The following is a 26,803-nucleotide window of genomic DNA, read 5'->3' as shown; positions in this document are numbered from 1 at the left end:
CACCCGTTAGGAATTCAGCAACAGAACAGCAGTCCCTTCTCAAAGACCTCTATTTCTAGGAAGGTTAGGTGTGGTTTTGTGGAGGAAATAGTGTTGGGAGCCTGGGACATATGGGGCTGAGATAAGAAGAGACTCATAGATTTTTCGGAGTTACTTTAATTAAGATTGTTGATCTTTAACACCTATCTGAATTTGCCCACAAGTTAAGAAATGACAGTTTTGGCATGGAGTGTGCATTAGAGAGGAGTCACATAGAACTTACAGGCAGGGTACTAGGGGGGCCAGAGGATCCTAAGAGGAGAGCAGTGGGGCGCTGAGTCTAAGGCATGTGTTTGAGGAGTACAGAGGGCGACAGAATGGGAAAGAGGGATTGTCAGGGGCCCCAGTGAGGGGATGGAGAGGGAAATGCATACCACAGAGAAACTTTTCTTACTTTTCAATTTAGCCCATGGCAAAAAGTCTCTGCTCCGTGCATGCCTTCATTTTTCATGACTACTCAACTTTCTCCATTTTCCTCAAATATTCAACTCAAAGCCCTTCATTCTTAGCAACACTGCCCCCCTTTGCAGAGAAAATAGAAGCCACAATCAGTGGAACACTTTTCCTTGGCTTCTAACTGCTCACAAGTAAAACTTTTCATTGACCTTCAACCCCCTTCAGCTGCCTCCCTTCACATCCAAATTTCTAGGAAGAGATATCCATACTGCACTTATTTATTGCTCACCTCTCATTCACTTTTCTAAGCTACTCCAGTCTGGATTTTGGTCTCATCATTCTATCAAAACAGCTCTATTAAGGACACCAGTAATCCCTATGCAACAGATGTTTTTTTCAATTCTTATCTACTAACCTTGTCAGTAATATTTGTAACTCTACCTTAAACATTCTCTTCCCTATGTTCACTGGTATAACACTAACCTTGATCATTTTTTTCTTCTTCTGTTACTACCTGTTCTTTGATCTTGGTCTTTCTCAAGACTGTATAATGGGCCTTTCTTGTCTCATGTTACACTCTCCCCATACTGTCTCAATCCTGCACTGCTTGATGATTCACAAATGATATTCCATGCTTAAACTTCACCTATGACCTCTAGACTTTATATCTATAACTGTCTACTTGACATCTCTGCTTAGAAGTCTCAAAGATGCCTGAAGTCAAACATGTCCAAATCATACTAATGATCTTACATATCTCTGGTCTTTGTCTAAACCTCCTTAGACCACTGAGTTGTACCACAATCATTGAATTGTGCAAAGCAGAAAGGTAGAAATCCTCATGACACCTCTATTTCTCTCATCAACCAATTTTAATCCATCAAGTCCTACGAATTTTATCTCCTTGGAATTTTGTGCTGGGGAGAACCAGCTCCTACCTCTGGCCCACCTCTTCTTTCTGCCCAACGTTGGCTCCATCCTGTACTATGAAGGGGCCTCTTTTATGTGCATGTGGAAACTCCACCCCTGATATTCCAGGTCTGTCCACATCTCCTCCAAATATCTGCCTCTTCACCACTTCTCAGGCCCAGGGGTAAATACATCAGTGACACGGTCTGCTCGTGGAAAGATAGACTCATAGAAGAGGACTTCTCAGGCACTAGATGAGATTCAGGGCAGTTTGGACAGGGAATTCCAGAGTCAGGTTGCCTGAATCATGGTCTAGAAAAGGAAGAAGACAGGTTTTGGTGGGCGTATACCCTTGGTTTTGTGGACTTTTTGCCCTCTGGGGCAGAGAATAGCTGGAAGAGACCGGAGGACGCCTTCTAGAGCATGGATTTTAGAGAAGGAGATCTCTTGCTTGGGTCCATGGCCAGTACCACACTAAATATCTCTCCAATTTTTCCACTTCTCTCCATTTCTGTATCATTGATATAGCTCAAGATCTCATCATCTGCTACTAGGACTATTGCATTAGTCCCCTCACTAGTCTTCCTATATATGCCTTTGTCTTCTCTAGTCTCCTCTCCACACTACAATCAGAGTAATCTTTCTGAAGCATAAATCAGATTATATCATTGAGCTAATAAAGTCATTCAACTTCTCCTCATTGCTTTTAGAATGAAGACCAAAAGTACTTACTGTAGCTAAGATGACTTACAAAGCCATCTACTCTTATGTTTCACCTTACACTGTGCTTCCCTTCACTCCATGTCTAGCCTTTCTCAGTTTCTTTCAGGCTCTTTCTTGCCTCAAGCATTTGTATGTCTGTTCCCTGTGACTGGACAGCTATTTTCTTCCCTCATTACTCATGCCCATTGAAAAAATTCTCAGTTTAAAAGTCACACCCCTAAGAAAGCCCTCCCAGACTCCCAGCAAAAGGTATTATTAAATAAATACAGCTTGAATCAGGAGCACTGTTCCTCACTAATTATCTGGGTGGTCTACCAACTATGTCTATCATCTTAGATAAACTATTTCACTGTGGCACTTTTGTAGCTTTCTACAAGGACAATATCTTTTTGGGGGCTTGTAATATTAAAATGACCGTTCCCATTCTTAGCTTTGCCTGGAGATCCAAATAATTGCAAACTCTGCTTTTCTGCCTGCCAGCCTGCCTTTCTTTTCTTTCTTACTCCTGCAGAAAGTTCCACCATTTTCTAAACCAGGGCCTAACTCTTTGCTTTATGTATTTTGGTCTCTCATCAAATATTTAGAAATTATACACCTTCATACCCTCCATACTTCCCTCAGCCCTCCACCTACTCATTCCATTTCTCCAGACAAAGTTGCTTCACAAGCAAACATGAACTTAGAGAACGCAAATTTGAAGGTTTGCAGTCTATTGATTTGCTGAGTTAGCTAAACAGGTTAGAGCTCATACATCTTATTTATGCACAAGATTCCCCTTGGATTTAGAGCTTTTCCTCTACTACTTCTGTATCACTCCAGGAGTACCTTCCACTCTACATACACAGTCATTTACAGTGTTGCGTTATAATTATCTTTCTATATGTTTTGTCTCCTCCATTATACTGTGGGCTCGTTGAAGTCAAGGACTGTGTCTTATTAATCTTTTGTGTTCTCATAGCCTAGCAAACGCTTGGCATTTAGTGGGTACTCAATAAATTTTGAGCATGAATGAAAGTCTAGGTGGTGCTACTTAAAATAAATATGAAACATTGTTTTCTGGATTGTGCCCTGTCAGCAAGAATGCTGGTGTTCTTAAATAAATAGTCCATTTGTTGATGCCAGAACAATGTTTGTTTTTAGATAGCACAGCCTTGTTGTGCATTTCTTGCCAATTTTCCACACAACAACAGAGAGAAATTTGGACTCATCAATAACAGTCGTTTGCCTTCAAGACATTAAATGCTGAGAGGCTAATTTATATAATTTTAATGAATGAGTGAATATCTAGTGTAAATATAAAAATTAAAATTTGATTGAAATAGTATTTGTATGTATTTCATCTAGTAATTTAAGCTATTGATGTTGAACTATACTGGATATGCCACAACTGTGAATCAGAAGCATTTTGGAAAGAGAGCGCCATTGCCAACATCGTATGTTACCAAAATTACCTCTTTATGCTATTTGAATGCATATTTTTTTATTCCAACATATTATTATTAAATAAACTATTTTTGTAAACAAAACCTTGAAACCTATGAATGTTATTCTAATAAAAGAATTTTGCTTTTTCAAAGTCTATACAATGAAAAACTAATTTTGAACAATTCAATGCTTATATGTGCAATAATAATATTTAAAAATCATTTTGAAAACATTTACATTATGTAGTTTATTATAATTAGACTAGAGATGAATTTATCTCCAAAAAAAAAAAGAGAACATAGGCCAATTATTTATTTGATATATTTCTTAAGAGCTACAAGTTTTTACGGATCAAACAATTCATTTCTTCATGTTAGCCCATACATAGATACTTGAAAAACTGACAAGAATTTCAAAAGACTTAAATTCCAAGGCTCAGTTGGGGGCAGATCAGAACAGTTTTAGGTAAAGACTGACACTCGGAGATTACAAATCATCTAGTACATTCTAAGCTTTAGAAGACATCAAGGAGAAAAAGATTTTCTCCCTCAATGAAAACTTTCTAAACTTGTTGTACTAAAGTTTAAACATGGGAATATTATAGTTATGCAATGTTTGTTGTTTTACAGAAGGTTAAAAAAGTTCAATTTTGTAACTTTCACCTTCTTTTAGGTGGTAAGTCTCTTGAATTACCTTTGGAAAAAATATAGAATATGAATAGACTAAGCACTATTAAACTCTCAGCAGAGTATTCATTTGTTTTTGATTTCCATCTATAGCTATTTTAATGAGGGAGGAGTTACCAGCATTAATTTCTATTGATATGTTTGTATATTCTACTTGTTAACTTACATAAAGAATGAATAACCATGGATTTCAGGCATTAGCTATATTTCTCTTGGGTTGGAAAGACAATAAGAAAGATATGGGAAAGCGTTATTTTATTTACTTAGTTTAGACAAGTTTAAATGACTTTTGATTTCTTAAAAATGTTAATCTGAACTAGATGGAGAGTAATGCCTGAGGAGCCATTGGACAGCTCAGCAATGAACAAGTTCTTAAATTTGAATCCCAATTCCCTAACTTGATATATTCATTCTAATACCAGTCAGATTCTTTTCTCATTCTATAAGACTGTTACACTGGAAATGTGGAATCACAGAATGTTCAAAGTAGAAGGGCCCTTGATGATAATTTAATCCCACTTGATCCATATGGCTTGGAGATACATACGGATTTGCATGTCTGAGTTCGGAACTAAAAAGTCACATTGAGTTGAATTAAACTGTATAGTAAAGAGTTGAGAAATTTGAAGTGAATGGTTAGGAAATCTGAGAGGAGGTAGATGTAAATTCTAGAACCCAGTGTACCATGAAGAAAGGGGAGGAAAAGGGACTCTCCTGCCATGGGAGCTTTAGAGAGAGAGGGACTTAAGAGATGTGACAAGCCAAAGGTGGTGATCTAGTGCTTTGTTTTCTTTTTTCCTTGAGGAAGATTAGCCCTCAGCTAACATCTGTGCCAATCTTCCTCTATTTTGTATGTGGGTTGCTGCCACAGCATGGCTGACTAATGGTGTAGGTCCACACCTGGGATCCAAACCCATGAACCCAGGCTGCTGAAGTGGAGCATGCTGAACTTAACCACCATGACATGGGGCCAGCCCCACTAGTGTGGTTTTTATAATGTAAACTTTCCTCTCCTCGTCGTCTATGAAATCTTCATCAAATTTTATATTTCTTACTGATGCAAGTGGGTATTTTGGGGGGATGACTTACACAAGGAGATGATATCTGGATCACATTACAATTTTTCATTTGCATTAGCAATGCCTATACAAGTTCATAGGTTTTGGACAATTTATTTTCTTATTTTTTAATGGGAAATGTCTCTTCACAAGCGAATAAGAAATTAAATTGCTTACCATGTTTGAATTGGTTAGTTTGATGCTTAGTGGTTTTTCACTTTTCCATCCTTCCATATTTTTCAGAAAGTGGTCCAGGCCCTTCATTTTATGTTGGATCTGCATATGTGCATAGTACTATAGGAGGAGTGCTAAGAAAAGATTTTCCTGTCCCCAATTTTATCTCCAAACGAAACCAAATCACCCATATTTTGGAATCACTTTCAGATAAGTGGTTGTCTCCAGAAAGTCTCTGTTAAAATACTGAGGATATTATTAGGCACTGCTATCACATTTTTATGCATATATTTCACTTTATTTCTAGGAGAAGGTGACACAGAAGTAGTAATCTATCACAGAAGAAGATGGCGTAAGGGCTGGACTGAAAAGATGGCCAGATGGAGGGAGTGACTTTGTGAGAAGCTTCACAAATCCAGAGGGGAGTAGAGGGTGTAGTTTAAGGTTATGATTGGGGTTGCAAAGAAGTGCGAGACAGGTCCAAATACATATTTTATCTACTTCTGTGCCTTTTCTATCCTGTCAAAATAAATGCAAAACAAAGGACAAAAGGGATAAAGATTTAGATTTAATTCCCAGTTATATTTATGGTTCAATTGAGGTATTGTTTTTTCTCTTCTAAATGATCAATACACTGTGATTCTTTTCACATCAAGTAATTTTATTACCTACTCTCTCTTTTTAAACTTCTCCCATAAAAAATGGGAAAACATTTTAGAATCATTGGAGCTAGTTTCCTGTTTACTTAGAAACCAGATTCTGTAAGCCATATTTATAATTCTTGGTTTAAATATTTGCCGTTACCCTCATGCCAGAGTCCTTTGATGACTAACTAAATATAAAAGTTTAAAAGCTTGACGAACAGAATATTTAGAAACAACCAACAATTATGTGGTTTTATTTTTCTCAATATAGAATGCACATGCAGAATTAATAGAAGAAAAATGTAGAAATTCTTACTTTGGGAATCCTCAAAATGCAAATGTTCAAGAGTTTATTGTTAATAAATATGAATTTTAAGCAAACAGTGTTAAGAATTAAATATTTTAACTTTTCAACCATTTGCTAATCTTTAATAAGAATACACACATGCAAAATATGTTATTGGTACTGTAGGAAAGATTTTTTCAGATATTTTCAATTTTATCTTTTAAAGCTATGAGATCTTCATTAAATATAGGAAAATCAATTCTAAGTTGCTAGAATCATGATGAATTTTATATATTTTTTGGTTTTCTATATTTACCATTGCATTAAGATATAATATTGCAATGCAAAGTAGAGGGAGACATTAATATTATGCCTTACATTTGTTAAATGAAAAAATATGCACAAAGTGTATGTGTGTGTGACAAAGGTTTGATTTTGTGAATTGGTAATAGTGAATTAGTGAATTAGTAATTGTGAATTAGTAATGTGAATTAGTAAATCATATTAAATGACAAGGATTTCATGTTTGATCAAGCGTTCCTTGGGGCCTCATAAGGAAAGGCTAGGGTTGGACACTGACTTCAAATAAAAGATGCCTACTCTTTCTCGGGAACTAAAAGTTGACATAATTTATCTAAAAAAGAATTATTTTCTCTATTTAGGACAATAGAAAGTTAGAATAATTTCCTTTTTTCTTTTCTAATGTGGGTTTTTGGGCTTTAAAAAAATTGGTTTTCTCCAATGGAAACAATTCCATAGGCGGACTTTCTTCTAATTCTGTTCATCTGCGACCTGAAAGACAAATCTGGCTCCATTATTTAGGACTCTCTTGAGCCACTTAAAAAAATTCCATCTATCTATCTGTCTGTCTGTATATCTATCTTTCCATCTATCTATCATCTCTCTCTTTCTCTTTCTCTCTCTCTCATCTATCTGTCTCTCCATCCATCTATCATCTCTCTCTCTCGCTTTCTCTCTCTCTCTCTCATCTGTCTCTCCATCCATCTATCATCTCTCTGTCTCTGTCATCTGTCCATCTCTGTTGTTTATCATCTGTCCATCTATCAATCATCTATCTATTATCTCCTCTTCTGTGCTTGATTATCTAATTACCACTCATAACTGAAAATGAAATAAAATAAAATACGATCATAGAAAGCATATTTCTTTCATCATATGATAAAAGAGGAAAAATAATGCTCCTCTTGAGTATTTGTTAGTCTCCATGTCTATATGCACCATAGAGCAACTTGACTGACAGTTTTTGTTGACTGGGTTATGTAATTAAATGAAACAACTGGCTTGTTACTAATTATTGTAGTTCTTCATCTTTGGATCAAAAGGCCAGGGAGAGAATAGCCCATTAGAGGCAGAGATCAGAATCTTGGGTGGGGAGGGTAGGGAAGGAAGTTTGAAAAAATATTTTTGAAAAATTATCTTTGCTTTGCTTTGTTTTTAGACATAAGGCTAAATTTATTTTGAAATTTAAAATAATGTTAAAGAAGAGCAGGTGACTTTTCTTTTTATTAAAAGGGAGAAAGGAAAAAAGTGTGAAACAAGGATGGAAGGACTATGATGCCTGGTGAAGAGGGCCTAGGATTCTTATAACCTCTCGAGGTGTAATCAGGGCTCAGACTGTCCTGTGTATATTATGACGGTGAAGTCATCATTACCGTCATTTGCACCCATTTTCTTCCCCGTCTCTTTAATGAAAAATACAGTGAGAGATACCTGCCTTGCATCTAAGCATCCGACTGCAGGGACTGAATCACTCATGGGCCAGTGCTGGGATGGAAATGCAGAATTCATGAATATCCATTTTAGTTGTTGTTATGGCTTTTTCTTAGTTTGCAGCTTTTTCAGACAGAAGAGTTTCAGAAGAATGAAAAAGACATGGATGCCCTCTGTGTGTGTGTTTGTGTGTGTGTAAATTTTTCATTATTTATCAATAAAGACACATTTGGAATTAGTAATGGATACAATTCGGAGCTGAGCTCTTTTAGTATGCCTTACTTCCAAGCTAAGGTGTTGGTTTGGTTAAATTTTTGCAAATATTGAAAACTAAAATGTTCAAATGGGAAATCACAGATAAAGAACATGGTAATGAATAATAGGTACAAATCGTTTAAACTCTTATGTAAAATTTGATAAGATGTTTTACATAACTTTAATGAATTGACCAGGTCTTGTGAAGAAAACAGTTCCAGATGGCAAACATACGCAACAGATTAGTCAAACAATTGTTTGGCAAGAATATTGTAAATTTTGTAATCAGTTGGGAGCCAATGAATACAAAGATGAGTCTAGTTAATAATCTATAATTATTGGTGAAAGAAGTATATTAGTGCTAATTTCTCTCTATTTCTCCTAGCTTTTCTCTCCTATCAACTTCACAAGCCTTTGGCACAATGCAGTGGGTAACCTTTGTTTCCCTTCTCTTTCTCTTCAGCTCTGCTTATTCCAGAGGCGTGTTGCGTCGTGATACACGTAAGAACTCTATTTTTCTACTGTTCAACTTGTATTTTATTTTCCTAGTAAAAGAAAGTTTCAGTAAACCCTGCATCTTTAAAGAAGTAAGTTTTTCTTTAGCATCTATTTCTAGTCTGTGATGATATTTTGTATTTATGAATCCTTAGGAAGTTATTAATATATTTCTAACATCTTAGGTGAAAAAAATGGTCAGAATTGCTTAGTAACTGTAATTTCCTTTTGCTCATGAAGGAACTTAGAAGGAGTGGCATAAACCTCACAGAATACAGTTGAAGCTCTGGATTCCTAAGGGCCTACCTACTGCACCTTGCTTTATAAAATCAAAACCAAAATCTGTGTCATTAATCTTATAAATAGAGTTTGTACTTATATCTTTCATTTCAACGGTCCTCTCAGTCTCTGTTAATAGATTCTACAAGACCATTAGATCTTCTCCAAGTATGAATATAAAGCTATAGATATTTGATGATTTTAATGATTTTTCAAATAATATCATTGATTGAATAACACTTCTGTTTAAATGCAGAAGAATAGTTTACCATCATCCTAAGATTTTCTGTAGGGATCAAAGACCAATATTTTGGGGCAAATGAATACCTAAATCAAATGGAGAGAAATAGAAAAAGGAACATTATAACCAGTTGTTTTCTTCAGAATTTAAACAAATCTTTTGGTGCCTTCTTTTTCTTTTTTTCCCCCAGACAAGAGTGAGATTGCTCATCGGTTTAATGATTTGGGAGAAAAACATTTCAAAGGCCTGTAAGTTAAAATATTAAACACTGAAGAGTCAAATTTAATGTTTCTAGTAGTCTTGGTTATTATTCTGAAGTTTTTATGTTCCCTTGTCATCAGGGTCCAGACTCTGGAACAGTACTGTCTAATAGAATTTTCTGCATTGATGGAAATATTCTGTATCAGTGTTGTCCAATGTGGTCACCATTGGCCACATGTGGCTACTAAATACTTAAAAATGGCAAGTGCAACTGAGGACCAAAAATTCAGACAATATTTAATTGTCATTTATTTAAATCTATGTGGTCACATGTGGCTAGTGGCTACTCAATAGGATAGCGTGGCTCTGGAACTCTTGTATAACGTGCACGGTGGGGAAGACTTTACTGTATGGTTCCTTTCACAACTCACTTACTGCATTCCCTTACCTAGCAAATTCATCTGTGGTTTCTTGAGAGCATTTTAACATTGTTTTAATCTTGTAAAAACTGAGAAAACAGTTTATTTTTTAAAGGTCAATCTCATTCTACAGCCTGATTAAATGAGATTGCGTGGTTTTAGTTTTTTGTTTTAATCAGTCAAAGGGTCAATGTTATGCTCCTTGTCTTAACAATTAGATCCATTTAGAATACATTTGGCTTGCTTGTTCTATATGTGTACGTCTACTGACACGCACACACATATATTTAAACTTGGTGGAAATACACAGCTTCTTTGCTTAGAAAGCCACATGTGCCTGGTTAGGCCTCAGATAATAGCTGATGTGAACAGGCTTTCTAAACAATAGTAAGAAAGATGTATAAAATATAGAATGTATACAGATACACAATTTGTTCTCTAGCATAGTAACCTACTTTACGTTAAAACGTTATTATGCTGCGTTTTTCTATGTCCTTTGTTTCAGGGTGCTGGTTGCCTTTTCTCAGTATCTCCAGCAGTGCCCATTTGAGGACCACGTAAAATTAGTGAATGAAGTAACTGAATTTGCAAAAAAATGTGCTGCTGATGAGTCAGCTGAAAATTGTGACAAGTCACTTGTAAGTGCATTCTGATTTTGAATATTATTTCTTCTTCTTTTATGTAATCCTGAGCATTTCAATGGAAGAAAATCTCATTTTAGTTATCTCAATTATTGCTAATGACCACATTTATAAGCAACACTCAGAAGGGGGTAGCCATTGTTTCTTCTGTGGTAGACGCGTTCTAGCTCTACCCACAGTTTTAAAAACGTTTCTTTATTGAGACCACACACAATAGCCATAATTTACTTAAATGGAAATTTGTCATTTGTAAAAGTCTTTTAAAGTTATGACTTCTTTTCAAAGAGGTTAATAATTATAGCATGGTTTTATGTTTAGAAAGCACTCAACTGATTTCCTTGCTGATTTGTTACCTGGATAAAATAATAGTGCATCTACATATTCCTCATTTTAGGGATATTTTTACATACAATAAAAACTCAGGGCATTGATTCATTTTGAAGGACTTTGGAGTTTTGGTATTTCTGGATAGGTCTTCAATATAAGGAGAGGTTTATATTTCTCTCACCACTCAATCTGTGAACACTTTCCTGGGAACAAGCCCATTTTTAATTTATCCCTGAAGCCTTTCTTCCTCCTATTTCTCCCTATGCGTATCCCTCCCTCAAAGCAGAATCAGTACTTTAACTCCACACAATATTACGGCTCTAAAGATGAATTTAAAAATTGCGTGGTTTTTTTTTTGAAAATTAATAAATTCTGTCTTGAGCAGTGTATTTTCCCTGAAGTTACAATTATTTCATAATAAAAATTAATGTGAATAGAAAGGATTCATTTAATGGAATGGGCTTTTAGGCAAATGTTTCTAGGATGAAAAAGATCTTTATTTTAATGTAATAACAATTAATATATAGTAGGTTGTGTTACTCTTGGGCTGTGAATGGTCTCTACTAAAAAGCTGTACCTCTCAAAAAGGATCACATCAAATGAGAAACTATCTGAATACTTTCTTCCCTAATGTAAATTCACTTGCCACTTGGAGGATTATTTTTTCTTGATTTTTCATTGTAAGGATCACTCTCCTAGCTGTTATCCTCAATTGGAAATAGAAGTAATGTTCATTCCTTAGAGCCATTGATGGTCTTTTTGCCCTCCTGTTTTATCCGCTGTAAGTAATAGTGTGCCAGTTAACTCTGATGAAAATCGCACATAGACGGTTCAATCAGGAGAAACTCTCTAAACCTGAGGCAAAAGTGGATTTTTATGATTTCCTGACCAAGGTTTACCAGTATATTAAATTTTTTATACTGTTGTTTGGGTATAAAGAAAATAAAGTACTGCCCAGCAATTTGAAGCCTGCTGTCTTCCATTTAGCATACTCTTTTTGGAGATAAACTGTGTACAGTTGCAACTCTTCGTGCAACCTACGGTGAACTGGCTGACTGCTGTGAAAAACAAGAACCTGAGAGAAATGAATGCTTCCTGACACACAAAGATGATCACCCGAACCTCCCCAAGCTGAAACCAGAACCGGACGCTCAGTGCGCCGCCTTCCAGGAAGATCCAGACAAGTTTCTGGGAAAGTAAGTAATCAGGTTTTTGTCCTTGAAAATTAAAAATTATGGAATCGGTCAAGACATGATAACAATGACTATAACCAAAAATATTTTCAACATTAAGACTTGGAAGCTTTTGTTCTAATGACAATTTTCAAAGAAGGAGTAGTTGATACTATACAATTCTACACCATAAAAAATTTCATTGAAGATCTTTTAGAGTTTATTGAAAGAGGATATAATCTATATGAAAAAATTTGAGATTGACATGTGTTAAAATGTTATGAAGATATATATTTATTTATTCTCAGGTTTGATTTCATTTTAGTCAATGTTAGATCACCAAAATTTAACTATTTCATACAGATGCATGTATACATATGTATATATATGTAAGTTTGTACATAAGTTTAACCTTTTCACTGATTTAAGAATGACAAAGGCAAGGTCATCATATGCAAATTGAGCTTAATAGGTATATTAGATGTGTTTGGGTTTTAGAGGCTCTGAGGAGAATGGTCCATTACAATTGTTCCCGTAATACTGTCTGCTATAGAAAAATGACTGTTTTTCTTTTAAAACATTTAGATACCTGTATGAAGTTGCCAGAAGACATCCTTACTTTTACGGCCCAGAACTACTTTTCCACGCTGAGGAATATAAAGCAGATTTTACAGAATGCTGTCCAGCTGATGATAAAGCTGGCTGTCTGATACCGAAGGTATTCCCCAGAAGAATAGAAGAACTAATTCATAATCTAGCCTCAGATTTGGATGATCTTGTGGCCATATTTAGGGAAACTAAGTCTCTGATATAAACTTCTTTACATGGTCAAAAAAGCCTTCTTCACTCTTATCTTCCACAAAGATCTTTCCCATTTTGAAGGCCTCCGATCTCCCATTCCTCCTTCTAAAGTTTGTCAAAGTGGATCTGACAGAGGGCATCACTGTGTATGCCTCTAAATATTCCCCTTCTTTTTATGGTGCTGGTCACTGTCATGAAATACAGAAACTCATCTGTAAAATTGCATGGCAAGGAGGCACAGTTTTCGTTTATCTTTTCATGAGCCTTTTTTATTGGAGGAGAGGGGTGATGGAATTCTAAGTAGAGAATTTAACTGCATCTAGAAGCCTGGGTTTATTCGTTCACTCCATAAATATTTATTTTGTATTTTAGGGAGTTTATTGATGTTATGAAAGTTGGTGGAAGAGAGATTGAAATGAATTACATGCAAAATTAAGAAATCAGTAAAGTTATATTCCCTGAGATATTAGTGTACTCAGTTCTTCCATTTTTCTTTTCAGTTCCCTTTTCCCTGGCAATGCCTCCATCCTGGTTCTTAAATACCTAGAGTCTTCTGCTAGCGCCAGGCTGATTTTTCCTCTCCCTACATAGCAAAATAATTATTTACCAATAGTGAGCACTTGGCAATTTAGGTGTCAGTTATCTCTTTAAAATTTGATTTGGCATAGTCTCATCTGAACTTAAGAAGGGGTTTTCGCTTAGAATTTTTCTCTTTTAATTTTTCTAAAATAATTTCTTTTTACAGCTTGATGCTTTGAAGGAAAGAATACTGCTTTCATCTGCCAAAGAGAGACTCAAGTGCTCCAGTTTCCAAAATTTTGGGGAGAGAGCTGTCAAAGCATGGTATTTTAAACTTAGTTTGCGTCTTTATGATGTAAATGATGATGGCTCAGTTGACAAAATTGTGCATTTATATAGTATTTTACACAGTGCTTTCACATGCATCCTTTTGGTTGTCTAAAAGGTAAAAATTTAACAGAGGTGAAAACCAGAGCATCAATCACAATTCGCCATTATTTTTTATCATATTTTTTCTAAGTAGTCAAAGAACTTACAGGACATCTTTTTTGTCCTTCTACGACAGGTATTTAAACCCCTATTTATCTCTAAAAACTAAGGATCTTATTCTAACAGTCCACAGTTTTTATAGAGCTATAATTAGGAGCTTTCATTTAATTTTATCTTCCCCTCCCCCCAATTATCTGAAAGTGTCTGTCGTTTTATATTCTGATAATTAAGTACAGCCATCAAGGTTACTTCTCATTTTTCATAGCTCCAGCTCTACTCTTAATCTCTTTTTTTCCCCCAGGCCCTCTCTTTTCATATGACTTAGCTGGTTCTAGAAGCAACCTTTAATAGTATCCAAGCCAAGAAAAATGCCCCCTCCCCAATCCTTTACTTGCTAGTCAACAATGAACCAATGTGAACAGGAGATAAAATAAAAATAAGCAACATTTTGCAAGCTCCTTGGAAACCATCCTTTGAACTGTCTTTGCATGTAATCTCTACCTTCTACATTATCAAAATCAACCAAATCCATAAGCAAAGCAACCCCAACATGAAACGATGCACAGTCAAACAGGTTATGATTGCTTTTGTGGAAGAAGTACCTTTTATCAGATTTATGTAACTCTGAAAGGATTTGAGAAATCATATGGATATTGGCCTTTTACATCTTGTCATCATGTTTAGAGACTGTGCTGGATTAATTTCTTGGTAAAAGTATGCTTAATCAAAACTCCCTAATTTTGCAAAAGTTATGAAATTTCTTTTCTCAGAGACCTTTAGAAGTCAGGAAGAACGTGTTGTAATTGATTAAAAAAGCTAACTAGAGGGCTGCCCGGTAGTGGCACAGCGGTTAAGTTCGTGCATTCCTCTTCAGCAGCCTTGGGTTCCCTGGTTCGGATCCCGGGTGCGCACATGGCACCGCTTGGGAAGCCATGCTGTGGTAGGCGTCCCATGTACAAAGTAGAGGAAGATGGGCATGGATGTTAGCTCAGGGCCAGTCTTCCTCAGCAAAAAAGAGGAGGATTGGCAGCAGATGTTAGCTCAGGGCTAATCTTCCTCCAAAAAAAAAAAAGCTCACTAGAGTTTGTATGGCACTTCCCAGTTTATAAAATGCTTTCATATGCATTATGTACTTTAGTCCTCAGAACAATCTTTTGCTTTAGCCTACTGTTGTGACTCTGCAGAGGCTGAAGCTTGGAGAGCTGAAGTAACCTGCCTAGGGTTATGCTACTTATAAGCAGGAAAGCCAGATCTCGAAGTTCAGATCTGGTCTCCAAACCTGATGTGGCTCAGCATGTCTCCTGTAGAATCCCTCTTTGGTTTCTGCGTTTATGCATCGCTGGACTTCTGTACACCACATACAGTGGATAATTACAATGGACAATTCTTACAATGGGTAATTCTGCTCTAAGACATGTTGCTCTAAGAGAACAATTTGGTTCAGAACTAGAATTAAAATAAGAACTAATTAATTTTACAGATTATTTCTATGTATTATTTTATCTGAATTTTCTTGTTAGAAGTAGTATTTTCCTGATGCTTTCACATAAAATATTGCATGTTAATAGTATTTTGATAGAAGAATTTCCTTTTTAGGTCAGTAGCTCGCCTGAGCCAGAAATTTCCCAAGGCTGACTTTGCAGAGGTTTCCAAGATAGTGACAGATCTTACCAAAGTCCACAAGGAATGCTGCCACGGTGACCTGCTTGAATGTGCCGATGACAGGGTAAAGAATCTTCAGTGTGCTTTTTTGTAACTTACGTGCTTAAGTTGGTTGAATCAATCTGTTTAGTATCGTCGGCGACAACTGACAGTGAGTCAAGATGGTCTCCTGTGCTGTAATCTATGCAATCCTTTCCCTGTCTTGTGTTCCTTTTTTTAAATCTGGCTAACCTACTCAGTAAGCGATCTGACAAACATTCCCTAATTTGTAATCCCTTTCCGTCATACTCTAACTGAGGACAAAGGTTTAAACTGAAGTAGAAGAGCTAAAAAGGTAAATTTCTTAGAGATTTTTTTGGGAGGTGAGTGGAGTTGGAGAAGGGCTGGTATCTGAAGAGACCTTTGGAAATTATGAGGTTTTTTCTCTATATTCTCTCTTACTTTCCTCTCTGTGTTAAATATGCAAATATTTAGCATGATATCACTTTTCGCCAAACTTAAAAATATGACCAAATACCAGAATCCTAATCTCTCAGGACGCTTTCTTGAAAATTTAAGGCAGATATTTTCCATGTGTAAGTGGGGCCTGTGACTATGATCTTGACTAATTTTTCAAAAATTTCTCACACTTTAGTTATTATGGTTTCAAAATGCCGGCACTTTATTTTGGGAAAATATTTGGAAAAACAACACTGAGTTTTAATTTAAAAACTTAAATGCCTTAATTATAAAATTAATAAATAATTGATATGAGCCCCTGCTACTGACTAGTTTTTTCAATTGAGTAGAAATGTTTTAGTCGTTCTGAGTCTCCAGGCTAAGGAAACAGGCTGGAAGTGTTCATAGAAGGCAGGTTGATGTATGTATAGTCTTAGAATACAATGAACATGTTCTGCCAACATAATAAAGTCCTGGGAAGAAAGTGTAGTGACGTCAATTTACATTGAACAATTTCCATCAACTTGCTTCTAGGCGGATCTTGCCAAGTACATATGTGAACATCAAGATTCAATCTCTGGCAAACTGAAAGCATGCTGTGATAAACCTTTGTTGCAAAAATCCCACTGCATTGCCGAGGTGAAAGAAGATGACCTGCCTAGTGACCTGCCTGCATTAGCTGCTGATTTTGCTGAAGATAAGGAAATCTGCAAACACTATAAGGATGCCAAAGATGTCTTCCTGGGCACGTAAGTGGATGAGGAATTATCCTTTCATAGCTTTTAGATGGTCTCAGGATTTAGGAAGATATTCTAGGCTTTCCTTTGGAGTTACTACAATTTCCGTGTTGTCTACAATGCTTCTTTATCCTTCCCTCTCCCAGCTTTTATAACTTTTTGGAAAAAATTAATTAATTTTAAAAAATTGTCATAACATAACACACGCATGCTCAGGGCAAAAGCTCAGTCAATAGAAAAGAGTACAAAGTAACAAATAAGTTTCTATTTTTACCCCCCTTCCTTACTCCTTAGGCATATTTCTAGAAATATCTCTAGAAACATTTTGTGTATACATAAATTACATACATATTATTTATTCATTTATTCATTCAAAGAGTATTTCTTGAACTGACCATAATGTATACGTATGAATATATGTAATACATCTTTATAGCTATCTATCTATCATCTATCTATCTATCACCTATCCTCTATCTATCTATCTATCTATCTATCTATCTATCTATAGGTATCTGACAGCAACAAAGAGGTATAAAGAGAAGTACAGAGTCTGCCACCAGCTGTTTTATATTTGCTTGAAAAGTCCAGAAATCCAGTAACATGGCAAGGCAACACACAATCAAATGACAAAATAAATGATTATATATAGTCAGTAAGCGTGGTGATAAACTTTGCATTTTTGTTGTTGGAGTATAATAGTATTCTGTGCACTAAATAATGTTTCATAAAATTATGTAGCCTTTAAGATTTCACTCATACAGAGAGGAAATAGAAAAATTTAAGAATATATCTCTATCTATCTATCTATCAGAACCTTTTAGAGGTGTAGTCAAAATCAAACAAAATATACATAATAATAATAGGTATCATTCACCCGACATTTAATCTGTGCCAGACAGTGTGTGTTTTGTGTAGATTATGTCATGTATTTCTCACAACCCGCCTCGTGGGGTCGGTACTGTTATTATCCCCTTCTGCAGAAGAGGAAACTAAGGCCCTGCTAATTTTAATAAGTTGCCTCAGGTGATATAGTAAAATAAGTGGCAGAGCCACAATTTGAATGCAGGTAGCTTTAACTCTGCACCCCAAGCCCTTAGCCACTAAGGTTTACTGCATGGAGGTTAGTCAAATTCAGATACTTGGGATATGAGTTACTCTTGTGGTTAGTTCTGTGATTTCTCTTGCTCATTTGTCCATCTAAATCTATTTTATCTTCATCTTAATTAGGTTTTTGTATGAATACTCAAGAAGGCATCCTGATTACTCCGTCTCCTTGCTGTTGAGAATTGCCAAGACATATGAAGCCACGCTGGAGAAGTGCTGTGCGGAGGCCGACCCTCCTGCGTGCTACGCCACAGTGGTAGGTTTCTTCAAGGGAAAAATGCAGCTCTTTGACTGACGGTCCCAATAATAAGAAAGAAAAATAATACAAGATTGTAAAACATTATATAGTGCAATTTAGATCTTTTCTTGAGATGGTTTCAATTCTGTACTCTTAAACATTATAGGAAAAATAGCCTTAAATAGAATGGTTAATAAAACCTAGAATAGGCTTTAAAAAAGAAGGATCTGAAGAGAGCAGTCTCATTTCATAAAATCTTGACCATGCTTTTTCTCTCTTTCACACTCCTGAGAGCAAAATAAGATGAAGTAAAATTAAATGTTAATTAGAAGAGGTTTAACTTAGATATAAAGAATATTAACCTGATTCCAAGATTTATCAAGTGTCAAGAATTAGTATCTTGAGGAAGGTTGTGAAATCTCTTCACTTACAATATTTTGAAATCTTTTTGAGAAAGTTTTAGAATAGTTTTACAGGAAATTAAGTAAGGAGTGGAAATCTTGTCTGGAGGATTTTTAGCATATTTAGCTATGTGAAAATAGAATTTTGGCGTATTTAAGATATTTAGCACTCCTAGCATATATAGTAATTTTCAAACTTCAGAATCAGAGGAAAGTCATTCTTTCCTCTACCAAGAACTTGCTATATGCCAGGTACCATACTGGAACCAATGACCAAGGTAGACTCTCTTATCTCAGAGAGCTCAGGATCCAGCTGGAGAGGTAGCTTAGTAATAATGATACTTATAACCATAGCCATCCTTTATTGAGCTTTTACCATGGTCCAGGCACTATTTTAATTTCATTAACTCAGGTGGTTTACAAAGCAGCTCTCTGAGGTGAGTTCCATCTTCATCCTCACTTTAGAGATGAGGGTTCTAAAGCTAGGAGATGGGAAGTAAAGTTGAGTAGATGGCCTGGCACAAATGCCAGCAGTCGCACTCTGGAGTCTGAGTATTCTTCATCACTTACACTATACAGCCTGGCCAAACAAAATAAACAGTTTGGGCATATTAGATTTGTCATTAAAGATCTATTTACATGACTTTGGGCAGAAAGGAGGATGGCTCTCCCTCTGCCGAGAGGAGTGAAAACCAGCCCGCCTCTGGTCCTCAGGTGGAACACTGTAAACGCAATTCTCTTATCTTTCAGTTTGATCAGTTTACACCTCTTGTGGAGGAGCCTAAGAGTTTAGTCAAGAAAAACTGTGACCTTTTTGAAGAGGTTGGAGAGTATGACTTTCAAAATGCGTAAGTATTTTTGTTTATTGGCTATTTTTTTTTAACAATTAGTAATTATTTAAGACAATATTTAGACCACCTATCATACAACTTTTAATTGTGAAAATACAGTATGTATTTCTGATCACCCTCCATCAAGAAAGAGGAGAAAGGGATAAAATAGTTGATGGAATGGAGAGGTCTACATTTGAGTGCAGTTTGAAAAATTGGTCTGGGAGGGAAAATATCAAATCTTGGGTTATAGGAGCTGAAGATGCCCCTTGAAGGTGAAGGAATAGTTTACAGGCAAACCAAATACAGCAGTGCTTTACAGAGCAGGAAAGAGTAGGCCTTGAAAGTGTAGCTCAGTAAGCTGATAAATCAATATCCTGATCTAATAGAGCCTTATCTGTGGAGGTAAAGACAAGAAAGGGCATATTATTCAGTAGATATTTATTGTTCACTTACACATGTGAGCACTCTTCTAACTATGTGTGGTAGGAGTAACAACAACGAACAACACATTGTCTCTTCGCTTGAATAGATTACGGTCATACATTGACTTTCAGTGGTGATTGACATTCTTAGTAAATGATTATTACATGCTAAGTACCATGCCAGGTTGATTGCATACTTTATTTCTTTTAATTTACTCCTTGTACCATCCCTATTGAGTCAGATATATTTCCTCCATTTCATAGGTGAGAAAATTTATTTTTGTCTTTCAAATTTAGCACAGTGCTGACATATATTAAGCTCTAAGTAGGTTTTATTGAAAGAAAGCAGCAGTTAATAAATATATTTATGTCACTGAGTTATAATAAGGTAAGGCGCTTCCCAAGATTATGCAGCGCAGGTGGAATTCAGAGCCAGGCTTAGCTAGTCGCCTGGGACAAGGTCTTCCCCCACCCCATCCCACCAACCTGGAGCTGGAGATAACGTTATGAGTGAACAATCATCTTAGTTAATTTTGGTTAAGTATTCTCTGCTTGACCTCCTATGTTAGACAAAGACGGTTTCTTGCCTGGCTAAAAACACATGGACTTTTTTGTCATAGGCTCATAGTTCGTTACACCAAGAAAGCACCCCAGGTGTCAACTCCAACTCTCGTGGAGATTGGAAGGACCCTGGGGAAAGTGGGCAGCAGATGCTGTAAACTTCCTGAATCAGAAAGATTGCCCTGTTCTGAAAACCATGTGAGTCTTTTAAATATGATAAAGCTAATAATGATGACTTTTTACCTTTAGATATTGACAAAGCTAACTTTCAGAGGCAGGGGTGGACTAACGTGTGTGTGTGTGGTGGGTGGTGGGGCCTGGGTAGTGGCAGGCAGGACTCAGTCACCCATAGCGTCCTGACCATCAGAATGAGGATTTAGATAAGATCCCAAAGATGATAAACTGTTTTGAAAAAATTTCATGAACTTTCAGTGTTCCATCCTGGCGTTTTCTCAATTTTTACTTTCTTTGTCTTTCTTTATTGTATTGTATAAGACTATTTCCTCCTCACTCCAACGCATATCTCAGGATGCACCTCAAATTATTTTAATCAATTATTTTCTCAAGTGAATTATTCTTAAAATGTGGACATATTTAATTAAAAGAGAAAAGAGTTTTAAAAGTCCCTTATTGTTTGTAGTTTTAAAGATAAGCAAATCACTACTTCAAGTCAACCTTGGATTCTATGTTGCTAGTTAAAATATAACACTTGTTTTGGTCCATTGGTAAGTAGGAGTTCATGGAGAACTTTTAATTCTGCTTCTTTTGAATTTCTGCTCTCCTGTCTGTTCTTTAGCTGGCCTTGGCCCTGAACCGGTTGTGTGTGTTGCATGAGAAGACACCAGTGAGTGAGAAGATTACCAAATGCTGCACGGATTCCTTGGCGGAAAGACGGCCATGCTTTTCTGCTCTGGAACTCGATGAAGGATATGTTCCCAAAGAATTTAAGGCTGAAACATTCACCTTCCATGCAGATATATGCACACTTCCTGAAGATGAGAAACAAATCAAGAAACAATCGTGAGGAATATTTCATTACTGCATGTGTTTGTCGTCTTGATAGTGAGAACTGTAAATTGAAATGAGCAACTTTTTCTGAAGTAGTGATTACATTCCTTAGAAAAGAGTATTTAGGTATTGGCCCTATTAAGCTGACAAAAGTGTCAAGAATAAAATGGATAGCTTTTTGTTTTCTTAGGAAAAAAACCACTGTATCATAATCCTGACTACAAATCAGAGTACTATTATGGATAAAATCTGCAGTAGAATAATATCTTAGGTGAGGTCCAGTAGAAAAAGCTGAACAATTAACTGATGCATTTGTGCAGATAGGAAATTAGGTAGTAGAAATCATAGGAGAATTTATTTCTAGGCATGAATGCTTATTCTAAGTTTGTTCTATGGCAGCCCACAGGCAAAGCAAACACTTAAGATGTGACTTTTGAGAATTCAGCTTGGGTGAAAAACAACTAGAAATGCGAGTTCTGAGGCTTGGCTCCCTATTGCTGTCACAATGGGTTATTATTCCATGAAATTTAGCAACAGAAAGTTGTTAGCGTCTCTGATGGGTTCTGATCATGGCCACAGACTTAAGAGTAACATTGTAAAATCTTTCATGCCCACAAACACTCTTCTCTAGCACTATTGTCTTTGCAGATGTCAGTGAAAGAAAAGCGCCAGCTCCCATGAATTTGGATAATCTTATTTCCTATGACCTCCCCACCAGTAACTTTGAATTGGGAAAATTTCGAAAACCAAATATAAAGATTCTCAGAGTAGCAACTTTTTAAATGGAGTCCAAGATAATTAAAATTTTAAGGATCATTTTTAGCTCTTAAATAGTTATAAAATTCAATATGGCATAACTTCCATAATCTACATAGTACGTAAATGCAATGACATAATCCTTTCCAGAGATTGATTGAACAGAGATTTATTGATTTATTGGCACTACAGATATTGAGCAATTTACATTGATTATCTATCCTTCCACCAACCCCACGAAAGTGGATTTTCTTCTCCTCATGCAAATAAGAACATTGAAGCTTATAGTGGTAAGCCTGGGCCTCAAACCAGAGTTGCTTGGCTCCAAGGTTCGTAATCTTAAGAAACAGCACCACCGCCTTCACCATCTCTATTTTTCTTTCTGTGTGTGAACTTTCTTTTATTTTTTTCATTCATACTCAGTGCACTTGCTGAACTGGTGAAACACAAGCCCAAGGCAACAAAAGAACAACTGAAAACTGTCCTGGGAAATTTCTCAGCCTTTGTAGCCAAGTGCTGCGGAGCTGAGGACAAAGAGGCCTGCTTTGCTGAGGAGGTACTGGCTTGTCTTCATTTTAATGTGTCTAATCTCCTTTGTTGTTGTTGAATTTGATCAAGCTAGGGGTTAGAAGTTTATGTATCCGAAGGACACTCCGTACATGTGAGACAGGAATCTTATTCTACATACAATTGTCTTACAAAAGACTTACATAGCTCTTGTTTTGTTTTTTTAATCTCCTGCTGCACTGTAGCATATTATTAAATGTTTGCAACATTTATTCTGTTTCCAAAGTTGTGATGTTTACGAATATAGATAGAAGTATTTGTAAGGCCTGAAATCTTTTGATAGAGACATCATTAAACCAAAACATAAATTTATTTAAGCATTTTCTTGAAAAAGGCTGTTTTGTGATTTGGTTGAAACTGAGTGCTTGTTTTTACAGGTTAGTGGGGAAGTTTGTGTGTAAATGTCTGACTGAATCATTTACTATTTCCCCCTATGACTTGACAGTAACTTATTATTCCTTTGAGAGCAATAGATGTCAGTGAGCTTTCTTCTAGAGATTCTAGTACTAAACTGGAATTAAAAGACGTGATGTGTGTAAAATTACTTCGTAATCACCAATGGCTGTACAAATGTTGATGTTTTACCCTGACAGTGATGCTAATATTTTCCCCACATTGGTCATTTTCTTTGTATTCAGGGTCCAAAACTTGTTGCTTCGAGTCAACTTGCCTTAGCCTAAAAACAACGCAATCACGAGCATCTCAGGTAACTATACCTTAGATGTTTTTTAAAGTAGTTGTAATAGTTCTTATTAAAATAGTGAAATTGACTGACCGTTTGTGAAGAGCCATATAGACCAGTGCCAACCACTGTTCTATGCTCTTTATATATTTTAAGTTATTTAATTTTCAAAATATTTGCCTGAATTGAGTACCATTATTATTCTCATCTTGCAGATGAGAAAATGAAGGGCCGGGTAAAGGCATAGGTTAAGTAATTTACCCAAGGACCACCCAGCTAGTGAGAGGTGGAGCCACAATTCAAAATTCAAACCAGAGCTTGAGAGTCAGCAACGGTCCTGTTCTAACCGAATGTAACGCAGTAGACAGAGTCATTCAGCTAAGCAATGGTTCAGTGGTGGGATGCTTTAGGTATTAAGCTATACTACATGAAAGTGCATTTTTGTAGGTAAAAACCAGTTGAATAGCAATGATTTCACATGGTTCAACCTAATAACTCAATAACAAATTCATTGCATTGGCGAATATGATAGATCTACTGTACATGAACTTTACTTTACACTGAACAATTTGCTACTAAGTTTCCACTGTGTCAACATGCTGAGCTTTAATAGAATTTCTCTTCTCATGACCCACTTTAAAATTTAGATGTTTGAACATGAACATGTTTTAGCCATTTTGGTTGTAATATTTTGGCTGAATTTTAAAAATGGGATAAAATTTATTTTTTAAAGCAAGTTGTCCAACCATTTTTTAACATGAATTCTTTTCATATTTTCCAAATTCACTGTGGCATCCATTCTGCTACCAGGTTTTAACTAACTGTTTGCCCACATGATCATACCTACATATTTTGCATTCAAGCAAGAAAGCAACTTCGTATCTCTGCAAATTTTATTATTTCAAAATGTGACTTGTTTTAGTCCTAAATGACAAGATTTTCCTTCTAGAGATCTAACTTTGAGAAGACACCTTTTCTGTTTGTAATTAACTTAGGTGAGAAGTAGGTGTTAAGTAAATGACTCTGAGGAGTAGTGATGAAAAGCCTGTGACTTTGAAGCCTGAGGAGTTTGATGATATCAGTGATGAAGAGAGGACTTAAAATACTTATTGATGTGTCCTCTGCCCTAGCCCAACAGAAGAATTCAGCTGCCATGAGTCTAGGAAATGTTTGAATTATTTTCATTGGTAGAAATTGCAGAAAGATAATCTAAGCAATTTGGCATTCATTTGAATAGATTTGAAAAATACATGCCATTTTACAAATAGTACTTATATTTGTCCTTTTGTTTTTCAGCCTACCCTGAGAATAAGAGAAAGAAAGGGAAATGAAGACCCAGAGCTTATTCATCTGTTTTTATTTTCTGTTGGTGTAAAACCAACACTCTGTCTAAAAAAACACAAATTTCTTTAAACATTTTGCCTCTTTTCTCTGTGCTGCAATTAATAAAAAAAATGAAAACAATCTAACATAATTGTCCAGGACTGTTATCTTTCAAAGATATGTGGCCATCCTGAAAATTCTGTAGGTTCTGTGAAAGTCCCATTATTCTCTCTTTCCGCACTTCAGTAGTGGACTTCTAGTTCCCTATGGGCTAATTAATTAAAAGAAACATTAATATTCTTCTAAGCTGTGGATTATAAACATTCAAATTAATATTTTAACATTATGGTAATTCTGAATAAAAGAATAAAAGCTGTGGAATAGCTAAGGCATATAAAACATGACTTTTTCTCACTACTAGGACTCAATAAAAAATGTGAGGGACAAAGAAGATAGAGATGATTGTAAGGATAGTTAATTGAATTGAGAAAAAACTGATCAAAGAAATTTAAGACAGTTTAGCATGACAATACATGTAAAGTATAAGAAGTTTAGCAAGTTTGGAAAAGCATTATTGGAAGAGAAGATTAGGAGATCTGGACAAAGTTACAGTAAAAGTGATTAAGATATACTGAATTGAGGAAGTGCAAGAGCTGGAGGGTAAAATTTTCTTTAAAAAAAATTAAGATGCCATATGCAAGGGATATAGGATCAAGATTGCAGAGTAGGAAGATCCTTAGCTCACTTTCCCCCATAGACACACCAAAACTGCAACTACATATACAACAGTTATCACTGAGAACATCCTGAAGACTAGCACAACTAAGGATATGAAGCAAAAGCCACATTAAGATGGGTAGGAGGGGTGGAGACACAATCTAGTTAGGACCCACACCCCTGGAATGGTGATCCATAAGCAAGAGGTCCTCCTGGATGAGTGAGGGGCCCAAGCCCCACATCAGGCTCCCCAGCCCAGGAGACACGCTCCTAAAAGATGAGCCCCTGTAATGCACGGCTTTGAAAAATCAGTGGGGCTTACATCTGGGAGAGTGGAGGGCCATAGAAAACAGAGACCCCACTCTTAAAGGGCACATACACAAGCTCATTTGCTCTGAGTCCCAGCACTGAGGCAGCAGTTTGAAAAGTCCCTGGGTTATATGAAGGAGACTAATTTGAGGGCATGTACCAGAGAGGCAGAGATCTGCTAGAACTTTATCCAGGGAAGGAAGCGCTGGTAGGCAAGATTTTTTTACTTCCTTTCTAGTTAGCTGGCCTGGCCCTGGAAAGCACCATTTCTGACACTCTCCATCTACCTAGCTAGCATTCCTTGTCCTGTCCTAGCATTTGCCTTTGAACCTGCCCTTACTGACACCCCTCCAATGTGGCTCCCATCTTGCCCTACCTGGCAGGTGGCCTTGGCTGGTACCAGAGCCCCTCCAAAGTAGCATCTTCCCCACACAACAATGCCACAGCAGTCATAGCCCAGGCACAACAGGAGGGTGCATGCAGCCCACACAGAGGACACACCTGGGGCACCTGGCTGTGGTGACCAGGGGTAATTGTGCTACTAGGCTCTACAGGACACCTTCTAAATAAGGCCACTCTTTTAAGACTGAGAGATGATCTACCTAATACATAGAAACAAACACAAAGAATTAGGCAAAACGAGGAGACAAAGGAATAAGTTCCAAATGAAAGAATTAGACAAAACCTCAGAAAAAGAACTAAATGAAATGGAGATAAGTAATCTACCAGAGAAAGAGTTCAAGGTAATAGTCATAAAGGTGCTCACTAAACTCAGAAGAAGAATAGATAAACATAGTGAGAGCTTCAACAAAGAGATAGAAAGTATAAAAAAGAGCCAATCATAGTTGAAGAATGCAGTATCTGAAATGAAAAATACACTAGAGGGAATCAACAGCAGACTAGATGATGCAGAAGAATGGATCAGTGACCTGGAAGACAGGGTAGTGGAAATCACCTAATCAGAAGAGTGAAAAAGAAAAAGGAAAAACAAAGGTGAGGATAGCTTAAGGAACCTATGGGACAACGTCAAACATACTAACATTCACAGTACAGGGATCCTAGAAGGAGAAGAAAGAGAGGAAGGGACAGAAAACTATGAAAAAGTAATGACTGAAAACTTCCCTAACCTGGA

At 36.4% G+C, this 26,803-nt stretch overlaps 1 protein-coding gene across 7 annotated transcripts in view; it reads left to right on the top strand.

Moving 5' to 3' along the window:
• Positions 1-24,786, top strand: part of ALB (albumin) — a 65,686-nt gene extending 40,900 nt beyond the window's left edge. For 4 of the 7 annotated variants that reach the window (XM_070261695.1, XM_070261696.1, XM_070261697.1 and 1 more), the window contains exons 2-16: positions 5,718-8,827; positions 9,532-9,589; positions 10,467-10,599; positions 11,917-12,125; positions 12,687-12,819; positions 13,648-13,745; positions 15,507-15,636; positions 16,545-16,759; positions 17,978-18,110; positions 19,244-19,341; positions 20,369-20,507; positions 21,106-21,329; positions 22,497-22,629; positions 23,279-23,346; positions 24,619-24,786. In XM_070261695.1, the coding sequence (XP_070117796.1) occupies positions 8,749-8,827; positions 9,532-9,589; positions 10,467-10,599; positions 11,917-12,125; positions 12,687-12,819; positions 13,648-13,745; positions 15,507-15,636; positions 16,545-16,759; positions 17,978-18,110; positions 19,244-19,341; positions 20,369-20,507; positions 21,106-21,329; positions 22,497-22,629; positions 23,279-23,320 (1,824 nt within the window). In that variant the 5' untranslated portion in view covers positions 5,718-8,748 and the 3' untranslated portion in view covers positions 23,321-23,346; positions 24,619-24,786. Of the gene's footprint in view, positions 1-5,479; positions 8,828-9,531; positions 9,590-10,466; positions 10,600-11,916; positions 12,126-12,686; positions 12,820-13,647; positions 13,746-15,506; positions 15,637-16,544; positions 16,760-17,977; positions 18,111-19,243; positions 19,342-20,368; positions 20,508-21,105; positions 21,330-22,496; positions 22,630-23,278; positions 23,347-24,618 lie in introns of those variants that run through there. The other 3 variants (XM_070261691.1, XM_070261694.1, NM_001082503.2) reach the window with 2 other exon arrangements.
• The last annotated feature ends 2,017 nt before the right edge of the window (positions 24,787-26,803 follow it).

This window comes from Equus caballus, chromosome 3, assembly GCF_041296265.1.
Source record: "Equus caballus isolate H_3958 breed thoroughbred chromosome 3, TB-T2T, whole genome shotgun sequence".
In the NCBI taxonomy this organism is placed as follows: domain Eukaryota; kingdom Metazoa; phylum Chordata; class Mammalia; order Perissodactyla; family Equidae; genus Equus; species Equus caballus.
The sequence above is the reverse complement of the archived record's forward strand: the minus strand, read 5'-3'. Positions and strand labels throughout refer to the sequence as shown.